The following is a 21,989-nucleotide window of genomic DNA, read 5'->3' as shown; positions in this document are numbered from 1 at the left end:
CCGGGTGCGCTCTGGGCCTTTCGCGACACAGCCGCGGGCAGGAGAGGGGGCAACTCTGCCCCCCAGCTGGAGCGGACTCAGCCTCGCTGGGGTGTCTCCCCTCTGCCCCCCACCTGGCTGGGCCTCTGACTCCCGCCTAGCCCGGTCCCACCCCCAGACCCGCCGCTGCTGCAGCCGCCGGGGTATTGAAACCCGCGAGCAGCCGGGCGCAAAGCTGCGGTGCCGCGGCTGCCCGGGGGTGTGGAGGCCGCGCTGACCCGGCTGCCGCCAGCCCGCAGCCGGAGCCTGCAGGGGCCAGGCCGGGGCTCTTGTCCCCGCAGCCGCAGAGGGGCGAGAGGCTGCCTGGGGCTCGGGGACGGGGTGGGGCTGGCGCGGGGGGACAAATCCCCGGGGATGCGGGTGGGGTGTTATCTGGGTGCAGCTGTAACTGCGGTACCGCCTGCTGGGCGGATCTCCCCGCCCGGAGCTCTGTGGGGCCCTCTGTGGTCTCCCCAGGCCAGGCTGCGCTGAGCGGGGGCAGGAGCCTGGGCTGATGAGCTAGTCTGGCTCCTAACGCCCCTGGGCCCCTCCTAGCTTGGATCCTAATGCCCATGGACTGGGCAGGTGGGGCCGTGGTTTGGGTTCAGGGGATGCAGAGCAAATCTGCTCAGGTTTCCCCCCTCCATCTTCTGTATCCATAGGATTGGAATTGACGGGTAGAGGGCGAGTTTCAATCCCCGCACGCCAAAGGAAGGAAACCTGTTTCCAGGGATTATCGTCACACTGTCCAGCGAGGCCAAGTAAGTGAAATGGTGCTTGAGAATTTGGTAGCTGTGATGGGGTGAGCCTTGCATGGGAAACCTCCTCCTGTAAAGCTGACAGTTTGTTTTAATGGTTCTAAAGCTTTAACCTTTCAATTCTGCCCCCTTCCCTCAAAAAATGAACTAATTCTGCCCCCTCCACAATTTCCTGCATTTGTGAAGGTTTCTATGGAACCGTCAGAACTGGTTACAGATGTTGATATTATCCACTGAAATGATTTTTTAAAAATTGAGGCTTCTCTCAAGCCTGTGCACAGCACAGTAAACCCTCACTTTACACCTCTTCAGGGTGCAGGAAACTCACAGAGGCAGCTAGACGAGCTAAAAGCCTTTTCCCTACCTTCCCAGAGCAGTGCCTGGCACGGCCCTGGGAAGGCAGGGGGAGGGGGCTTGCAGCCTGCCTGGCCACCTTCAAGTGGTGCGAAACTCACCTTAAAGCAGCAGGGGATGGCAGCGGTGGTGGTGGGGGGCTTATTTGGTTCCTGCATCTTTGGCACCGCCTTCATCGGGGCCGACAATTTCAACAAGACATGGCAGAGCAAGCACCAAGTTGAGGCATAGGCACCCTCGAGAATCCTGACCTCCGCGCTCGACATCGCCCGTATCTTTAACTTCACAGATTTCTCCGGGACAGCGTTCCATTCCGTCACCGTTTCGAGGTCCCTCAGCTCTCCATCGTAGCCCAAGGTCACCACCTCGATCCCCTCGGCGGCGCGACGCTGAATCCAGGAGGCGATCGAGCAGCTGTCCTACAATGCCACCGCCTCAGAACTCCAGGCGTTCGCATTCTTACTCGTCTCACGGGCGTAGCTGTGGGCATCGCTCACCGTATGCTTGTCACTCGCCAGGCAGACATCATCACTATCTGTGCTGCCCAAGGTCTCGAGACTATGAATGGCGTCACCGTGCACAGCAGTACGTACAAGAGCCGGCTGAAGTACCAGAGAGGCTTTCTGCGGCATCCTGGTCTCCTCGTCCTTCTCCGGTGCCTCCACTGCCATTGAGTTCTCAGCCTCTGTCTCCACCACTTTTGTCCGGGGAAGAGGAGGCTCAATTCTCTGATACTGACTTTCCTCCTGGACCATCCTCACCCTGCGATCTTTCCTCGTCTTCGCCAGATGAAGCGGTCATCCCGGGTGATGTGTCTCCCCCGGACGACCTCCGTGAGTTCCAGGACTTATTTCGTAGAGTGGCCAAGTCTCAAGGAATTCAATTGGCAGAAATGCCTAAAAAGAGACAAGGGTTGTTGAAGCATTTAAGATCTCCTGTCTCAACAAAAATTGCTCTTCCGCTGGACGATGCCATCATAGAAGCAGCTGATAACATCTGGCAGACGCCAGCATCTGCACCTGCCACAAATAAAAGAATGGACAGGAAGTACTCTGTCCCATCTGCGGGTGTGGAATATTTTTTTACCCACCCACAGCCAAATTCTTTAGTGGTGGAATCCTCGCTACAGAGAGCAACGATGCCTCAGTACAAGTCTAGGGACAAGAACTCCAAACGCCTGGACCTATTTGGGCGAAAGGTTTATTCGTCCTCTACGCTGGTGTTGCGCATGGCTAATTATGCCGCCCACTTGTCCAGCCACAATTTCGATAATTACTCCAAGCTGGTGTCGCTGATAGAGTATCTGCCCAATTCAGAAAAGCTGTTATTGAAGGCTATTGTCCAAGAGGGCTTTGCTGCCTCCAGGGCTAGTGTCCAGATTGCCCTTGACATGGCCGACACGGCAGCCCGATCTACGGCCACGGCCATAGTCATGAGAAGGGCGTCCTGGCTGCAGACTCTGGGCGTCCCCAGAGACCTCCAGGCAAAGGTGGAGGACTTGCCCTTTGATAAACAGAAGCTCTTTGCCGAATCTACAGATGCGGTGATTCACTCGAGTAAGGACTCGCGTACTACCCGTAGGACTCTGGGTATGTACACGCCGCCCTTCAGGCGCAGACGCTCTGGTCCATACCAGAGGAGGTACTTGCAACCCTTCCAAAGGCAGTACCAGCCTCGAGAATATGAGCGGTCCAGGCCCTCTCGGAGACCACTGAGGCACAGACACACACAGTCTCATGGTCAAGAGCAGCAGCAACAGCCAAGGCAACGAGTTTGACGGCGTCGTCGAGAGCCGCACCCCCTCCGAGCCGGGAGCTCCATCTCCTTCCTCGATGCTGTTTCACCACCGTCTACGACCGTATCTCAACCAGTGGTCCAGATTTACAACAGACAGATGGGTGCTAGACATAGTGTCTTCAGGTTCTCCTGTCCCGTTTCCAACCATTCCACCCACCGCTCCACCAATCCCGTCCCTCTTCAGAGACCCCTCTCACAAGACTACGTTGCGGCAGGAGGCAGACCACCTTCTTGCCATATGGGTGGTGGAACCCCTGCTGGCCAACTTCAGAGAAAGGGGCTTCTAGTCCTGATACTTCCTCACGCAAAAGAAGTCCGGGGGCTGGAGACCCATTCTGGACCTTTGCAATCTAAACCTCCACCTACGAAAACAGCAATTCAGAATGGTCACACTGACTTCTATAATTCCTGCGCTCAATCAAGGGGACTGGTTCGCAGTTCTCGACCTTCATGGCGCCTACTTTCATGTAACTATCCATGCCGCCCACAGGCAATTTCTTTGGTTTGTGGTGGGAGAGGATCATTTTCAGTACTGAGTCTTGCCCTTCGGCCTGACTACAGCTGCCAGGGTATTTTCAAAGACTCTCACGGTGGTTGCGGCCCATCTTCACCACCTGGACGTCATCATCTTCCCATATCAAGACGACCGCCTCATAAAAGGACCCTCCTGTGTGCAGAGGTCAACACGATGGTTCGGGTCACAAGGTCCAACTTTCTTTCCTTGGGCCTACTCAGGAATGAACAGAAGTTGACCCTAGAGCCAACTCAAGACATAAAGTTTATGGGGATGAGGCTGAACTCCACCACCACCTGTGGGTATCTGCCACTTCAACTTCTTCAGGCTATCCAGGATCTTATCCACACAGTGTCGAGGGGTGCAAAGGTGCAGATCGTAATACGCCTGCGTCTCATGAGTCACATGGCTACCACAACTTATGTGGTTCAAGCCACGCGTCTGGGTTTTCGATGCTTTCAGCACCGGATGGCGACCGTATACGGGCCTCTACGTCGAAATCTGCGCAAACGGGTGGCCGTACCAGGTGATGATGTCAACTCCTTACGGTGGTGGGCAGTGCCAGACAACTTACTGGCGGGAGTTTCTTTTCACCTCCCGCAGCCCAGGCCACTCATGACGACGGACGCCTCCTTGCTGGGTTGGGGAGTGCACCTCAACAGCTGGTTCGCGCAAGGCCAATGGCCCGTCATGGAATCGACTCTCCACATAAATCTACTGGAGCTCAGGGCGGTACGCAACGCCTGCAGACGTTTTCTGCTGTTCCTTCGCAACATGTCCATCAAAGTACTCATGGCCAATGCTGCTACTGTGTATTACATCAACCATCTGGGGGGGCGTTCCCGGTCTCTCTGTGTGGAAGCTGTCCGTTTTTGGAATTGGTGCATCCGCAATGGCATGACGTTAACTGCCTCCTATTCACCCAGGGTCAACAACGCGGAAGCAGATGCATTGAGCAGACATTTTGCATTGGATCACGTGTGGGAAATCTGCAGCGATATCCTCCTCCCTGTGTTTGATCCACGGGGGTGCCCAGTTTCAGACCTGTTTGCAACGCGTTCTGATCGCCAGTGCGAGCGGTACTGTTCTAGAGTACCCTGGACCTGGGGCCGCACTCCCTGGGCGATGCGTTCTCGATCGGTTGGAGGGGTCCGCAACTCCACGCGTTCCCACCGACGGTGTTGATCCCCAGAGCGCTGCAGCAGGTCAGCCGGGATGGAGCCAAACTTACACTGATAGCACCCGTGTGGCCACGTCAGCACTGGATCCCGCTTCGCCGCAGAAAGTCGCAGCAAGCGTCTCACCTCCTGCCCTGCCCTAGAGACCTGTTGACTCAGGACGAGGGAGCAATCGTGCACCCACAGCCGCGCACCCTTCAGCTCACAGCCTGGTTGGTTGCTGGTTCGAAGCGGTGGAGGAGCTCTCTTCAGACCGAGTGAAGGCCATCCTCATACAGAGTAGACAGGAAAACACGCGGAAGACTTACCTTTCGAAATAGGTCTTGTTCAGGGACTGGCGCTCCTCTAGACAATGAGCGAAGCACGAATCCACTTGATCCTTGACTGTTTATTTACTAGACCTGAAACGGCCAGGGCTAGCACTAGCATTGATAAAAGTACACCCTGCTGCTATATCAGCCTTCAGACACACAGTAGCTGGCACGTCGGTCTTTGCTCACTCAGTTACGGCACGATTCCTTAAAGGGCTGGCGAATCTATACCCACCGAGGCGGCTGATCGCGCCCACATGGAGCTTGGACTTGGTCTTCGAGACATTGACGAGAGGTCCCTTCGAACCTTCCCCCCGGCAATCGTGTGGGCCTGAAAGGTGAGCAAGTTATCAGCCCTTGTGATGACTCCGCTGTATACGATCTTGTACAAGGACAGGGTGACACTCAGATTACCTCCCCGTTTCATCCCGAAAGTTGCCTCGAATTTCCACGGCAACGGGCCTGTCGTGCTGCCCACGTGTTATCCTTAACCGCATGCCTCGGCAACTGGGCTCCCTGGATGTCGGAAGAGCCTTGGCCCTCTACGGCGACAGGACCAAGCCCTTTCGGAAGACCAAGAGGCTGACAGTGTCCGTAGGCCGCCGCCCAAGAGGCGCGGCGATTCCTCGCAAAGGCTTTCTCACCTGGTCGTGTCCTGCCTCATGACGTGCTACTCCCTGAGGGCCGTGTCAAGCGAGGACACATTCGACCAGTGCGGTGGTGGCGTCGATGGTGTTCTTCAGAGGAGTCCGCCTTCGAGAGATCTGCAGGGCGGCGACCTGGGCATGCGATGCCACGTTCATCAAGCGCTACACCGTCTACCAACAGATGACGGAGGATACCTCCTTGTCCACAGCGGTGCTGTCTGTCCTGGGCAAGACCGGAATCCGGTACCCGCCTCCTAGTTTCTTGGCGGGGGAGCCCTGCTACTCGGTCTCCTCAAAAGCCCCCTTCCCAGAGCAGCACGACTCTCATGGGGACAGCGGCACCACTCTGGGAAGGGAGGGAGAAGGGTTTTAGCTAAAACACCCTTTCCCTTGGGTCAGCCCCACCATGGCCCCAGCTCGGCCCCATCCTGCACAGGGGGCTCCCAGACCCTGGCACGCTACAGCCCCAGAGGGGACTCAGGCTGGGGCACACAGGACTCACGCTCCAGCCCCCTGCCCACCACCCCACGGACCCTGCTCCAGCCTCTGCAGACCCTGCTCCAACCCGTGTGTGCCCCAGCTCGGGCTCCACCCTCCTGCCCCTCTGCAGCCCTAACCCACCCCCAGCTTAACCCCTTTGGCCCCAACCCACTGCCCAAGCCCCCACTTCCCCCGTTGACTTACCCGAAATTTGGGATACATGAAGGACAACTTTTATAACAGCACAATCACTGCTCATCTGTCCTTTATTGTGTGCTCCAGGGAAAGCTGATCACCTGGCATCCAGTGTTCCCTATGAGCTGAGCAGCCACCCTGGAGAGATTCCAAAGCCACCCAGCTCATGAGTAGAGCGTCCACAGGCAGTAGTGTGTGTTTCTGCGGGTGGGGCACATCGGCACAATGTTGGTGCACCTAATAAAATTTATTCTGCTCACAGATGGAAACAAAGGAGAGAGAATATCGCTGGCCTCTCCTCTGTTCGCCAGATCTTTGCAGCTGCCTGGCTTCCTGCATGCTCTGCCCCTCATCTGTTGTTCAGTTGCAAAATACCAGGCCAGCGTCTGGGACTACCCAGACAACAGTCCCCTAGAGCAGTGGTCCCCAACCTTTTCACCGGTACAGCCCCCAAATCATTCCCGGACCCTCCCATCAGAGCCAATTCCAGCCACTCTGTACAGTTCATTCAATCAAAAAGGAAACCACAGCCTAGATTTTCGGACAGACATTCATAACCTTAGTGGGAGAGATTGGATTTAAACATAATCGATTGTACCTGTGCAAATGATTTAAAACTCATTGTCTGTGATTTAGGTTTATTCACTGGTGTTTTTTTTTCACGGAACTTCGGCCATACCCTCACGGGAGTACGGATCTCACGTTGGGAAGCAGCGCTCCAGAGTTCACTGCCGAGGTCAATCACTTTTGTCCCACCATGTCGTTAGTCATGCGACAGGGAGGGGAAACTGAGGCACACGCTACTCATATAAAACATAAGGAAATCTCCTCCTTTGTCAAAGCCTCACAGTCTGTCCTGTACCCGCCTCTGACTGGCCGGTGTGAGATAAAAGGCTGATAAACCACTGGTGGAGAAAGAGGTAGACCAGGGTGGGCACTGGCAGCTGGTTACTTCTGGCAGCAGGCAGTGTCCCACCCCTGCACAGAACCCTCCCACTGTGGTACTGGAAAACCGTTATGCTATACTTGCTACAGGAGTCGCCCAGTACAGAAGAGGAGAAGCCTCATACCCCCGAGGCTGAGAAGTCTCCTGCCACCACTGCAAGAAGAAAACGCAGAGTAGTGGTGGTCGGAGACTCTCTTTTGAGGGGGACGGAGGCACCCATCTGTCGCCCTGACATTTCGGCTCGGGAGGTATGCTGCCTGCCTGGGGCCCGTATCCGAGATGTTACAGAGGCATTGTCGAGGATTGTCCGGCCCTCAGACTACTATCCCATGCTTCTCATCCATGTGCCCACTAACGATACTGTGAGGTGTAATGCTGAGCAGGTCAGGAGTGACTACAGGGCTCTGGGGGCACGGGTGAAGGGGTCTGGGGCGCAGGTGGTGGTCTCTTCAATCCTTCCTGTTGCGGGTAGAGGCCCGGGCAGAGACAGGTGCATCCTAGAGGTGAATGCCTGGCTGCGTGGATGGTGTCGCCGGGAAGGCTTCGGTTTCTTCGACCACGGGATGCTATTTCAGGAAGGACTGCTAGGCAGAGATGGCGTTCACCTTTCGAGGAGGGGAAAGACCATATTCGGACACAGACTTGCTAACCTGGTGAGGAGGGCTTTAAACTAGGTTTGCCGGGGACAGGGGAGCAAAGCCCGCAGGTAAGTGGAGAACATGGAAACCTGGGAGATGGGTCGGAAGTAGGAGGGAGCATGGGCAACAATGTCAGAGTAAAAAGAGGGCCAGGAAAAAACTGGTGGGAAAGTTCAAATCAATATCTAAGATGCCTAAATACCAATGCAAGAAGTATGGGTAATAAGCAGGAAGAACTGGAAGTGCTAATAAAAAAATACAACTATGATATCATTGGCATCACAGAAACTTGGTGGGATAATACACATGATTGGAATGTTGGTATTGAAGGCTACAGCCTGGTTAGGAAAGATAGACAGGGAAAAAAGGGGGGAGGTGTTGCCTTATATATAAAAAATGTACACACTTGGACTGAGGTGGAGATGGACATAGGAGATGGACGTGTTGAGAGTCTGTGGGTTAGTTTAAGAGGGGTAAAAAACAAGGGTGATGTCCTGTTAGGAGTCTACTACAGGCCACCTAACCAGGTGGAAGAGGTGGATGATGCTTTTTTTAAACAACTAACAAAATCATCCAGAGCCCAGGATTTGGTGGTGATGGGGGACTTTAACTATCCAGATATATGCTGGGACACTAATACAGCGGGGCACAGACTATCCAATAAGTTCTTAGACTGCATTGGAGACAATTTTTTATTCCAAAAAGTTGAAAAAGCCACCAAGGGAGAAACTTCTGGATTTGATTTTAACAAATAAGAAGGACTTGGTCGAGAATTTGAAAGTGGGAGGCTGCTTGGGTGAAAGTGATCATGAAATCATAGAATTCACAATTCTAAGGACTGGTAGGAGGGAAAACAGCAAAATAGAGATGATGGATTTCAGGAAGGCAGATTTTGGTAAACTCAGAGAGCTGGTAGGTAAGATCCCATGGGAGGAAAAACTGAGGGGAAAAACAACTGAGGAGAGCTGGCAGTTTTTCAAAGAGACATTTTTAAGGGCCCAAAAACAAGCTATTCCCCTACGTAGGAAAGATAGTAAATATGGGCAAAGACCGCCTTGGCTTAACAAGGAGATCCTGCATGATCTCAAACTAAAAAAGGAATCCTATAAAAAATGGAAACTAGGACAAATTACAAAGAATGAACACAGGCAAATAACACAGGAATGCAGGAGTAAAATTAGAAAGGCTAAGGCACAAAATGAGCTCCAACTAGCTACAGGCATAAAAGGTAACAAGAAGGCCTTTTACAAATATATTAGAAACAAGAGGAAGACCAAGGACAGGGTAGGGCCGTTGCTCAGTGAGGAGAGAGAAACAGTAACGGGGAACTTGGAAATGGCAGCGATGCTTAATGACTTCTTTGTTTCGGTCTTCACAGAGAAGTCTGAAGGAATGCCTGACATACTGAATGCTGGTGGAAAAGGGGTAGAGTTAGTTTTTGGAATAAAAAAAGAAGTTAAAAACCATTTGGAAAAATTAGATGTCTGCAGGTCACCAGGGCCTGATGAAATGCATCTTAGAATCCTCAAGGAGCTGATAGAAGAGGTAGCTGAGCCGTTAGTTCTCATTTTTGGAAAGTCACGGGAGACAGGAGAGATTCCAGAAGACTGGAAGAGGGCAAATATAGTGCCCATCTACAAAAAGAGGAACAAGAACAACCCAGGAAATTACAGGCCAGTCAGCTTAACTTCTGTGCCAGGAAAGGTAATGGAGCAGGTAGTTAAGGAAGTCGTCTGCAAGCACTTGGAACGTAGTAAAGTGATAGGGAACAGCCAGCATGGTTTTGTAAAAAACAAATCATGTCAAACCAACCTGATAGCTTTTTTTGACACGATAACGAGAGTCGTAGATAAGGGAGAAGCAGTGGGTGTGGTATACCTAGACTTTAGTAAAGCATTTGATACGGTCTCGCATAATATTCTTATCGACAAACTAGGCAAGTCCAACTTCAATGGGGCTGCAATAAGGTGGGTGCATAACTGGCTGGCTAATCGTACCCAGAGAGTAGTTGTTAATGGTGCTCAATCCTGCTGGAAAAGCATAACAAGTGGGGTTCCGCAGGGGTCTGTTTTGGGACCAGTTGTGTTCAATATCTTCATTAATGATTTGGATATTGGCATAGAAAGTACGCTTATTAAGTTTGCAGATGATACCAAGCTGGGAGGGGTTGCAACTACCTTGGAGGATAGGGTCGTAATTCAGAATGATCTAGATAAATTGGAGAAATGGTCTGAAGTAAACAGGATGAAGTTTAATAAAGATAAATGTAAGGTGCTGCACTTAGGAAGGAATAATCTGTTTCACACATACAGAATGGGAAAAGACTGTCTAGGAAGGAGTACAGCAGAAAGGGATCGAGGGGTTCTAGTAGATCACAAGTTAAATATGAGTCAACAATGTGATGCTGTTGAAAAAAAAGCAAACATGATTCTGGGATGCATTAGCAGGTGTGTTGTGAACAAGACACGAGAAATCATTCTTCCGCTCTGCTCTGCGCTGGTTAGGCCTCAGCTGGAATATTGTGTCCAGTTCTGGGCACCCCAATTCAAGAAAGATGTGGAGAAATTAGAGAAGGTCCAGAGAAGAGCAACCAGAATGATAAAAGGTCTGGAGAACATGACTTAGGCTGAAAGAATTGGGCTTGTTTAGCTTGGAAAAGAGAAGATTGAGGGGGGACATGATAGCGGTTTTCAGATATCTTAAAGGGAGTCATAAGGAGGAGGGAGAAAACTTGTTCTTCTTGGCCTCTGAGGAGAGAACAAGAGGCAATGGACTTAAGCTGCAGCAAGGGAAGTTTAGGTTGGACATTAGGAAAAAGTTCCTAACTGTCAGGGTGGTCAAGTACTGGAATAAGTTGCCAAGGGAGGTTGTAGAATCTCCCTCGCTGGAGATATTTAAGAACAGATTAGATAGATGTCTATCAGGGATGGTGTAGATAGTGGTCGGTCCTGCCGTCGGGGCAGGGGACTGGACTCGATGGCCTCTCGAGGCCCCTTCTGGTCCTAGTGTTCTATGATTCTATGAAACGGCTTATTTCGATTTCTGTAAACCTCATTGTACGAGGAATAGCGCCTCTTCCGAAAGGTACTTCAGAACAGGGGCTGTGTAGACAGGGATTAGGGGCTATTTTGCCTGGCAACTGTGGGTACCTCTGCTAAAAATCTCCCCACTTTAAGCAGCCTCTCTCTGCCGAGAGCTCAGGGACCTGCTCCAGCCGCCAGCTCCCTGCTGTGCAACTCATTGTCCACCGCTCTGCTGCTCTTCCACACTGGCCTGTGACCACACTGCCCCTCCTGGTCCCCTCCTGCCTCTGGCTGCTCTGTGTCTGCTCCCCCCAAATCTCTGGAAAATCCCCGGGGCTCTGACCTGGACTCTTTGCACCCCGACTCTGGGCCAAGGGCTTCTGTTGCCATGTCTGTGCAGCCCCCAGCACAATCTCTCCCTGTCCCATGGCCCTGTCTGCTCCAGTCCCCTCTCAGCCAAGCACCCCAAACTTCTCCTGGGGGTCTCAGCATTGTCTGACATTGAATGCAGCTCCCTCTGGGCTCTCAAACTTCACTCGCAGGCTCCGATCCAGCCAGAAGCCGTCCAGCCTGGTCCAGGCCTTCTCCAGGATGGGGCAGGACAGTCCCACCCAGAACTGAGCTGGGCTTTGCGTGAGGTCCTGGAGGGCCTCCTGCCGGGCGTGGGGGACAGGCATCATTCTGCCACAGTCCACCAGTGTTCTCTGGCGTGTCAGCCTGGCTAAGTGTCTCTCTACCTTGCTGCTGGAGCTGGCTTTACCATCCCCATCACGTTCCCCATGGAAGGAGGCAGCAGGCGCCAGCCCCCTGAGGGAGGGGCCTTTCCAGTGGGCAGATACAGTCCCACCCACTACGCTCAGTCCTCAAAAGGACAGGATAAGGCGGCTCATCCAAGTGACAGTCCCTTGGCTTGGCCTTCTGGTTCCTGTTCTGGTTTGCTGCAGATCCATGGCCCTTCCCTGGAACAGCTGGAGCTGGCAATATTGTCCTGGATCAGAAAAGCGCATTGCTCTCCTCCCAGTATGCTAAACCTGCAACAGCCACAAGCAGTAATAAATCCAACAACATCAGCAGAGCAGCTTCAGCGACAGGGGAGGGGTAGCTCGGTGGTTTGAGCATTGACCTTGTCCAGCCAGGGCTGTGAGGGCAAATTAAAAAAAATATCTGTGAGGGATGGCGATAGGTCCTGTTGTCAGGGCAGGGGACTGGACTTGATGAGCTTGGCTCTATGAGATCAGCTGTCTCCACGAACCATTTGCCCAAAGGTCACAGGGTTGGCCTGGGGTAACACAGGAACTGAGCCACACTTCCCAAGCCACCTTCAGGCCGTAACCACACAGCTGATCGCTGGTGACACAGGGGAGCTGCCTCGGTCGCTGAGTTAACAGCCCTCAGAAGGACTCACCCGTTCTTGAACTCAATGCCATTGGCCCATTTCCAAGGCTGGTCTGGTTCTCTCCTCAGCCCGATCCAATAATCACTGTGGCCTTTATAGCGCATCAGGAAATCCTCGTTACAAACAGGAGAGGAAATGCGCGTTACATACCATTTCTGGTGTGAGCCCTGTTCTCTGAGCACTGGGCAGGGGGTCCGGGCTGGGAATTCTACACCAGCTACAGGCTCAGACCCAGCCCCATGGAGCACTCAGCCCGTGTGGGGACATTAGGTGGTGACTAGTAACCCTAGTAAACCCTCTGCAGCGGGAAAGCGGAGGAGAGACAAAGCGAGGGACTGAAAGCTCGAGAGTAAGTTCTACCAGCTTCAGTGTAGAAACAGCAGGGGAGGGAGTCCCAGGAGGTGTGGCTGGGCTCCCTGCCACAGAGACCCATTGCAAGCCCCAGCCCTGAGGGAAAGGGGCAAAAACTGACCCAAGCAGTGGTCTGGGTAAGAGGGGCCCTTGCCACAATGCCCTATGGAGATTCAACCTAAGGCAGTGCTCTACAATGATTATCTGCAGCTTGTTCCATGTCCTTCTTGAGTGAATCTAGCCTAGATTGTGGACTTCATATTATTTTCTTAAGCTGTGTCTACACTACAGTTTTCTTTCCAAAGGGGAATGCAAATGAGGCCAATGAAAAATGCAAATGACATGGCAGTTTACATCTCTTGCACTTCATTTGCATAATCACACTTTTGAAAGAGAGTTTTTCGAAAGCAAGTCGGCAGTGTAGATGGGGTTCTTTCGAAATAAAACCCTGTTTTTGAAAGTGCCTTGTTCCTGAAAAAAATTAGGAAGAAGGGTACTTTCCAAACAGGGTTTTATTTTGAAAGACCCCGTCTACACTGCTGTTTTTCTTTTGAAAGACTCTATTTTCAAAGTGTGATTATGCAAATGAAGCTCAAGCTATATAAATTGGTGCTTCGTTTGCATTTTTGATTGGCCTCATTTGCATTCCACTTTCAAAAAGGGACTGTGGCATAGATGTAGCCTTAGTCATCTGCTTTGTTTTCTTTACTAACCTTTGACCACTTCAAATCCACCACCTGATAGTTAGTGGTACCCAGATGGCATCCTTGTTATCCCAACCACCTCCCCCACAGCACCTACAGTCAGGGGCTACATGAGAGTCTGATCTTTCATATGCTTCTGAATCTTGGGGCTAAAGAGAAAAATGTCCAGATGGGACCCCCTGAAAGCTTCGATACCAGAGAACGAATAAACCCCCCTCTGAGCTGTTATTTTTAAGGCAAACACCTGGTTTGGGGCACCCTGACTCATGGGTTGGCAAGGCTGCCCCCCCGACATAGCAGGGGCTGGGGAGCTTTTGGATTCCCCTTCTGGGAATTCCCCTGGAGCACGGGGTTGGCACATTAGTCCCACAGCGCTCGGGCTCAGTGCCCAGCATGTGGGGAGGACGGAGGGTGGCTGGATCACCCTGTGCTCTGGGTATTAGCTGTATAAGTGGCTCAGGGAAGTTGCCTTAAATTAAGCAGCATCCGGGGCCCTGGCAGCCCCAGGACAAGCCCAGCTGCAATCCATCTTTGCCACCCCCAGCCTGTGCAGCCCAGAATCTGCCTCACCATTTCCTGTTTGGTGTCAATCACAGCCAAGGAGGCACCGAGGGCAGAGCAGTTATTCTGGCTATCAGTCCAGTTGGCTTCAGCCTCTGAGAAATAATAACACTTCCTCAGGTACCCGAGCCAGCCGTCGGGGCAGGCGGCACCAGCTGGGCCCAGCTCACATGGCTTTGCTGGAGATGAGAAAGTAGCAGGGTGAGAGGTTTGCCTGTCTCCTTCTGTAGCCAAGGGAACAACTCCCAGTGGCAACGTAACGTGGAACACTCCCACACACTCTACGCCAGGCCAACCTGAGTGACTACATGCAGACAAATGCAAAATACCCCACTTAGGAAGGAACAATCAGTTTCATGCATACAGAATGGGAAGTGACTGTCTAGGAAGGAGTATGGCAGAAAGGGATCTAGGGGTCAAAGTGGACCACAAGCTAAATATGAGTCAACACTGTGATGCTGTTGCAAAAAAAAAAAAAAGCCAGCATGATTCTGGGTGGTATTAAGAGGAGCGTGGTGAGCAAGAAATGGGAAGTCATTCTTCCGCTCTACTTGGCGCTGGTTAGCTGCAGCTGGAGCATTTCAAGAGGGATGTGGAGAAATTGGAGAAGGTCCAGAGAAGAGCAACAAGGATGTTGAAGGCTCTAGAGAGCATGAGATAGAAGGAAAGACTGAAAAAAAATTGGGCTTGTTTAGTTTAGAAAAGAAGACTGAGCGGGGACATGATAGTGGTTTACAAGTACCTAAACAAGGAGGAGGGAGAAAATTTGTTCTCCTTGGCGGCTGAGGACAGGACAAGAAGCAACGGGCTTAAACGGCAGCAAGGGAGGTTTAGGTTGGACAGTAAGAAAATCTTCCTCACTGTCAGGGTGGTCAAACGCTGGAATAAATTGCCTGGGGAGGTGGTGGCATCTCCATCAGTGGAGACATTTAAAAGCAAGTTAGACAGACATCTGTCAGGGATGGCTGAGACAGTGTTTGGTCCTGCCATGAGAGCAGGAAACTGGAGTCGATGACCTCTCGAGGTCCCTTCCAGTTCTAGTGGTCTATGATTCTATGTCCCATTTTTAGAAGGGACAGAGCTGGATTTGAGCTTCTCTGCAGGCATCCAAGCTTTTTTAAAAACATGAGCCAAGTGTCCTGTGTTTTCTGTTTCCCTCCCATCAGTACCGGTAGGTCCCAATGCTGGTGGGATCCTTGTTTCCAGATGCCCACCCACTAGTGGTGAGCAGGGAGGTCCGTGGCTGATGGTGGGGGTGGGAGCACAAGGCTGGAGGCTGGGCAAAGCTGGGGGACTGGCTGGTCTGGGTGCCATCCCTGCTGCGGGCCAGCTCGCGGCAAGCTGACCTCCTCTGTCTCTCCCCTTGCCCACATGCACGTTGACCCCCCACAAAGCGGGGTTCAAACTGGGACACCTAGGATGGCGCAACCAGCCACCTGGTGGCTCTCTTCTTGGCCTGTTTGAATCTAACAGAGGCTGGGCAAAGACCATCTGGAACCATTCACTGAGAAGGGGCTTTCAGGAAGGCTCTGACCCTGGTCCCCATGAAACCAACTGACCCTGCAAGAGATGGGACTTTTCAAGGAGTGAGGGAAATTGGCAGGAATGGTCAGTGTAGACCCAGGATCACATTTTTTGATTTTGGGTTGTTCCCATCTCACTATCCCAGCTCTAGTTAAATCTTTACTCTTTCCTGAACAAACGTCCTTGTGTTTTTATCAGCTGTGCTCACAGGTGCTGTGTGATACAGGAGTGACGGTGTAAGGTCAGACTAGAAAATGGGGCATACTGCACCTCTGGGAACAGGGTGTCTGGGATGTCTGTGAGCAGCCAGTGACACAGGAATGATGCAAAGGGATGCAGGGTCCGGGGTGCAGCTGTTGTTACTTGCAAGGCACTGCTGGGGCTGGCCTAGCCCTGAGAAGAGAGGTCAGGGAGCTGACAGCCAGCTAGACACAGGTATGACACCCTCCCTGTAACAGTGGCTCACAGCTCTGGGTAGCCAGGTGTATCTGGGTGACATGACAGAGTGAGCCAAGAGCTGGTGAGAGCTGGAAAATGGGCCATGGGGCAGACCCCATAGAACACCCAGGGCTCAGCAGAGTCCAGTGTGACTGTTGAAGCAGGAGTGGGCTGGGGCTGTAGAGGGGAGAAGAAGTTTCTAACACTGAGTGTGAGGCACAGAGATCAGCTCAGTGTAGGCTCCACACTCACCTGACAGGGTGATGAGGATGATGATAAAAATGCCATTGAGAGCCAGGCTGAACACAGCCAGATGAGGTGCCCGGGCTTTCAGTGCAGAGAGCCAACCTGTAACAGACAGCGCTGTTAGTGCTCCATGCTGCTACTATGGGGGGACAGGGCCTGCCTTTTTTAGCAGCATCAGCTGGAACTGGCGTGTGAAAGGACAAATTTCCCAACTAGGGGGAAAATTTTAGAGCCAATGAAGTGAAATTTTTGATTCCAAATGGGAAGAAAACGTCATTTCAGATTTTTTTAAGGGAAAACCCCCAAACACACCAGTTACCAAGTGAGATTTTCCGATATTTCCCCTGTCCACTGCAAATATTTCTAGTGGAAAACATGTTTGTGAAAGGAAGAGAATGGTGGCGGGGGAGAAGGAAACTACAGAAGTTGAAATCCAAAATTGATCCTACTCCTATTATGAAAACCTCCAACCCAGAACTGTGTCGCTCTGAAATGAAAACTGGTGTTGCTTCCACGTGAAACCCTGCCAGCTTCATTACTGTGCAAAAAAGACTCAGGAAAATGGTTTCCTTGCTCAGAAAGGGCCCTGAATTGGAATTGGACCAGCCCAAATAGCATGGAAGGAAGCGGTGTGAATATGCAGAGACTGAGCAGTGACCTTGGATCTAGAGGGCACAGAGGCTACGGCTATGCTACGGAGTTAGTTCAAAATATTTGAACACAAATGCATTTCAAAATGGCGTTTCTGGACACAGCGCTATTTTGAAATAATGCCACTGGGGCTACGTCTACACGTGCAGCCAACATCGAAATAGCTTATTTCGATGTTGCGACATCGAAATAGTCTATTTCGATGAATAACGTCTACACGTCCTCCAGGGCCGGCAACGTCGATGTTCAACTTCGACGTTGCTCAGCCCAACATCGAAATAGGCGCAGCGAGGGAACGTCTACACGTCAAAGTAGCACACATCGAAATAGGGATGCCAGGCACAGCTGCAGACAGGGTCACAGGGAGGACTCAACAGCCAGCCGCTCCCTTAAAGGGCCCCTCCCAGACACAGTTGCACTAAACAACACAAGATCCACAGAGCTGACAACTGGTTGCAGACCCTGTGCCTGCAGCATAGATCCCCAGCTGCCGCAGAAGCAGCCAGAAGCCCTGGGCTACGGGCTGCTGCCCACGGTGACCATAGAGCCCCGCAGGGGCTGGAGAGAGAGCATCTCTCAACCCCCCAGCTGATGGCCGCCATGGACGACCCAGCAATTTCGACGTTGCGGGATGCGGATCGTCTACACGGTCCCTACTTCGACGTTGAACGTCGAAGTAGGGCGCTATTCCTATCTCCTCATGAGGTTAGCGACTTCGACGTCTCGCCGCCTAACGTCGAAGTTAACTTCGAAATAGCGCCCGACGCGTGTAGACGCGACGGGCGCTATTTCGAAGTTGGTGCCGCTACTTCGAAGTAGCGTGCACGTGTAGACGCAGCTTGGGTGTCATGATGGCGTATTTCAAAATAGTGCTATTCCGTATCTTAACGGTGCCTATTTCAAAATAGGCCTTATTTCTCCTGCAAGGAGGTTTACTGATTTCGAAACAATGCACCAGCTATTTCAAATGCATTTCAAAATAGCGGGTGCATAGTGTAGACGCCAGCAAAGCTATTGCAAAATATCTCTGTGGTGTAGCTGTAGCCAGGCTGAGCTAGCAAAACAGACCAAAGGCTGCTCAACGCTAGAGTGCTAGCCTTGTAAACCTGGGGTTGTGATCTCAATCCTTGAGGGGGCCATTTAGGAGTCTGGGGCAAATAGATTTAAAAAAAAAAAGAAGAAGCTTCTCAGGGATGGTGATAGGCCTTGCTGGGGACTGGACGTGATGACTTCTTGAGGTCCTTCCAGCTCTATGAGCTATGGATGTATGCTGAAGTGTCCTTTGAGGATTGGCTACCAGAGGGTGACAAAGGCCTTATTGTGTTCCTGCAAGCCCCACCGGGGAAGGGGATGTTGTCAGAAGACCCCAGAGAGGCAGTGATACCTGTAGGACAGATGGTGCTGCTGTCTTCATCCTCCTGACTGATGGTCACAGAAGCTGTTCCACTTTGTCTAACATGGGTTTCCTGGGAACTTGAGTGTGGATCTGTCCTCTCAGCAGCACGTGACACGTGCCCTGTCTCTGAAAGACTTGCAGGCTCCAAAAGCTTAGACATGGCCACTTCAGCCTCCATACCGCAGCCCTGGTCACTCTGGGGCCGGCAGAGCCCTTCGTAGGACAGTTTCAAAGCAGCTCACTCGATTACAGCCCAGGCGCGGTTTGGCTATGTGGGGTGATCAGGGAAAACCTCTTTCAAATATAATTTGATGGTGAGTTTTGCCTGAATACACCGACCAGCCAGGCTGGGTCTGAGATGCCTTCGAATGAACTGTTCCAGAGCTTTCCTTGGCACTGCTTTTATCCCCACGGTCAAATAGGCCTCAGCAGGCTCTGAACAAACCAACTCCAGGTCACAGAATGGTTCTCTCCACAGATGTCCAGTGCAGTCTGGGGTCAAGGGTTTCCTGCAGAGAGAATTGTTGGGTCACTGTCCTGAAAGGGTTAACAAGGCTCTCAGCAAGGGGTGGGCAGGTAAGCCAATGGGAGGAAGAGAAACTTTTTAAACTGAGAACAATTGCAGTCTGAGGGGTCTTTGTCTGTGTAGCTGATGCAGAGGGGAGAAAGAAATGATTGCTCCTAAGCAGCTGGAATGAATCCAGTAAATCACAGAATCCTAGGGCTGAAGGGACCTTGGGAGCTCATCTAATCCAGCCCCCCGCTCCAAGCAGGGTCAACCCCAACTAAGTCATCCCAGCCAGAACCTCGTCAAGCCAGGACTTAAAAACCTCGAGGGATGGAGAATCCACCACCTCTCTAGGTAACACATTCCAGTGCTTCACCACCCTCCCGGGGAAATAGTTTTTCCTAATATCTAACCTACACCTCCCCTCTGTAACTTCAGACCATTGCTCCTTGTTCTGCCATCTGTCACCACTGAGAAGAGTTTCTCACCCTCCTCTTTAGAGCTCCCTTTCAGGAAGTTGAAGGCTGCTATTAAATCACCCCTCAGTCTTCTCTTCTGTAAACTAAACAAGCCCAAATCCCTCAGCCTCTCCTCATGGGTCTTGTGCTTCAGCCCCTTAATCATTTTTGTTGCCCTTCGCTGAACCTGCTTCAGCACATCCACCTCCTTTTTATACTGGGGGGCCCAAAACTGGACACAGTATTCCAGATGTGGCCTCACCAGTGCTGAATAGGGGGGAACAACCATTTCTCCAGATCTGCTTGAAATGCTCATCCTAATGCACCCTGCTATGCTGTTAGCCTTCTTGGCTACAAGGGCACACTGTTTACTCATATCCAGCCTTTCATCCACCAGAACCCCTAAGGTCCCTTTCCGGTGTACTGCTGCTTAGCCAGTCAGTCCCCAGCCTATAACAATGCTTGGGATTCTTCTGCCCCCGGTGCAGGACGCTGCACTTCTCCTTGTTGAACCGCATCAGATTTCTTTTGGCCCAGTCCTCCAATTTATCCAGGTCCCTCTGGATTCTCTCTCTACCCTCCATCATATCTACCTCTCCCTGTAGTTTTGTGTTATCCACAAACTTGCTGAGGGTACAATCCAGTCCCTCATCCAGGTCATTAATAAAGCTGTTGAACAACACTGGCCCCAGAACCAAGCCCTGTGGCATTCCACCTGAGACCAACCTCCATCCAGATGTTGGGCCATTGACCACTACCCGTTGGGCCCGACTGTCAAGCCAGCTTTCTATCCATCTTATAGTCCAAGGATCCAATCCATACTTCCTTAACTTATGGGCAAGATTGTTGTGGGAGACTGTATCAAAAGCTTTGCTGAAGTCAAGATATATTACATCCACTGACTTCCCCATGTCCAGAGAGCCTCTTGCCTTGTCATAGAAGCTAATTAGATTGGTCAGGCAGGCCTTGCCCCTAGTGAATCCATGCTGGCTACTTTTGATCACTTTCCCCGCTTCCAAGTGCTGCCAAATGAATTCCTTGAGGATCTACTCCATTATTTTCACACCCTCAGTCTATCTCAAAATCAGCCATAGATATGTAAGCAGAAGGACAATGTGTAGTTACACATGGTCAGATTATGGTTATTTTGAAACTTAGGTGGACCTTTTTTCAGTTGCTCTGAGTAATGACTTGATTCTTTTCCCTGCACTCTCTAACTTCTAAGCTGACTCCCAGGGAAGTAATTCTCCACTGCAACTGGTAGGATTGACAAGTATCAGAGAGGTAGCCATGTTAGTGTGTAGATTCGAGAACAACAAGAAGTCTTGTGGCCCCTTATAGACTAACATATTTTGGAGCACAAGCTTTTGTAGGCAAAGACCCGCTTCATCAGATGTGCTCCAAAATATCTGTTAGTCTATGAGGGGCCACAAGACTTGTAGTTGTTCTGGTAGGATTGAGTTATTTTCTTGTTTTGTAAGTAAATTACAGACCCACACTGGTAGGGCTCTGATTTGAAGAAGTGGGTCTGTCCCAGGAAAGCTCATCACCTAATAAATTATTTGGTTAGTCTTTAAAGAGCTACTGAACTGCTTTTTAGTTTTGATGTAATTAGAAAGGAAGTGTTTTGTCAGACACAACCAGGTTATTTTTATTTTGGGTTTGACGTGGGACTTTCTAAGCTAGCTGATATATTTCCCCTGTACAATGTAACGTCTAAAATGAATCCAAGAGAAGTAATTCTCTGTGAAAACACAAACCTTTTTTTTAGTTCGCTTGTAAAACCTAGCAACCAACTGTACTTTATCTTTTCTTTTGTTAATAAACAACTTTTTAAGTCAATAATTTGCGTCCTGTGTCCTAAAAAAGGGTCTGTGTATATTCATGCCTAGACTATCTAGGTCTATCAGACTGCAGTGTAATTTATTCTCTTTGTTTTCAAGCGTTCTCCCCAGGGAGGGTTAAGAGCTTGGGGCTTACCCCGCAGGGGGACAGCCCAAGCGTGTCTTTGTGAATTTTAAAGGAAGGGTTTTCTCTCCTGGGTGGTGGCAGCTACCTCCCGGGGTCAGGAAATCTGTGACTCTGGGAAGCTTTAGGCAGAAGCCTATAGAGACAAGATATGTTAAGGTGTCTTGGGGGCCCCCACCTTCTGCACTCAGACTGTCTGAGTTGGGATCAACTCTGACACGGCCCCCCCCGCTAATCAGGGGAGCCAGGCTCTGCAGATCTCGGAGAGCTTCATTTGCAAACCACTGGCAAGAGACTCCCATGTAAACACACGCACTGGGGCAGCCATTTTAAATAGCAGTAACACGAGTCCAGCCAATGCAACCGACCACTGCTCTCCGGTGTCCCTTAATCTCCTCTTGGGAGAAGCAGAGGCTGGTGCCCGGGCTGTCTGCAGCAGGGTCCTTCCCAGCTGCACAGTGGCACAACAGGGTCCCCGAGAGGGTGAATCGGGCAGCTCAGGGCAGCAGGTGGCCACAACAGATGCATCAGATGGAGCCAGTGAGGGTCTGACATCCCTGGCCATTCAGTGCAGCCAGCCCGGGGGCACCGCTCCTGCCCCCCGCTCACCCTGCCCCATCGGAGCCACCCAGCGACCAGCCCCTGGCACAGCCACAGGGCCAACGCACTGGGGGACAAACCGAATTCATGAGGACAAGGTCAGGGAGAGACACAACACAGCCCGCCCGACGCCCTCCCGTCTCCGGGGGCAGCTGCCCAGGCAGCTCCGCTCACCTGGGCAGCAGCCCCCGCCCCGCTCCCAGCAGGTGGGCCCACGGCAGGAGAAGGGTTAATTCCGATCGCAGAGGGTCTGCGGGCCTGGGGGGGACACAGCCCAGCGCGGGGTTCCGCACAGCTCCGCCCTGCTCCGCGCTGCCGGGGGCGAGGGG

General features: G+C 51.8%; 2 protein-coding genes across 2 annotated transcripts in view; one reads left to right on the top strand and one right to left on the bottom strand.

Annotated features, from left to right (window-relative positions):
* The first annotated feature begins 392 nt into the window (after positions 1-392).
* The window catches only part of LOC142024950 (C-type lectin domain family 2 member A-like), a 32,078-nt gene continuing 10,481 nt past the window's right edge, over positions 393-21,989 (top strand). The window contains exons 1-2 of the mRNA XM_075017329.1: positions 393-779; positions 1,420-7,904. The gene's annotated coding sequence lies outside the window, so the exon portion shown is untranslated. The remainder of the gene's footprint in view (positions 780-1,419; positions 7,905-21,989) is intronic.
* On the bottom strand, positions 8,082-21,962 carry LOC142024939 (C-type lectin domain family 2 member B-like). The gene is made up of 6 exons (XM_075017306.1): positions 21,835-21,962; positions 18,115-18,635; positions 16,086-16,181; positions 13,881-14,050; positions 12,265-12,368; positions 8,082-11,890 (listed from the first exon to the last, which is right to left on the bottom strand). Exons 2-6 carry the CDS (start codon positions 18,302-18,304, stop codon positions 11,746-11,748), a joined length of 705 nt encoding a protein of 234 aa, XP_074873407.1. The 5' UTR covers positions 18,305-18,635; positions 21,835-21,962; the 3' UTR covers positions 8,082-11,745.

The sequence above is a fragment of the Carettochelys insculpta genome, chromosome 22, assembly GCF_033958435.1.
Source record: "Carettochelys insculpta isolate YL-2023 chromosome 22, ASM3395843v1, whole genome shotgun sequence".
In the NCBI taxonomy this organism is placed as follows: domain Eukaryota; kingdom Metazoa; phylum Chordata; order Testudines; family Carettochelyidae; genus Carettochelys; species Carettochelys insculpta.
The sequence above is the reverse complement of the archived record's forward strand: the minus strand, read 5'-3'. Positions and strand labels throughout refer to the sequence as shown.

Coding starts and splice junctions, on each gene's coding strand:
- LOC142024939 (XM_075017306.1), bottom strand. CDS start 18,304: ATGGAGGCTGAAGTGGCCATGTCTAAGCTTTTGGAGCCTGCAAGTCTT. Junction 14,051..16,085: donor CATCCTCATCACCCTGTCAG/GTGAGTGTGGAG, acceptor TCTCATCTCCAG/CAAAGCCATGTGAGCTGGGC. Junction 11,891..12,264: donor GGCATTGAGTTCAAGAACGG/GTGAGTCCTTCT, acceptor TGGCTGTTGCAG/GTTTAGCATACTGGGAGGAG.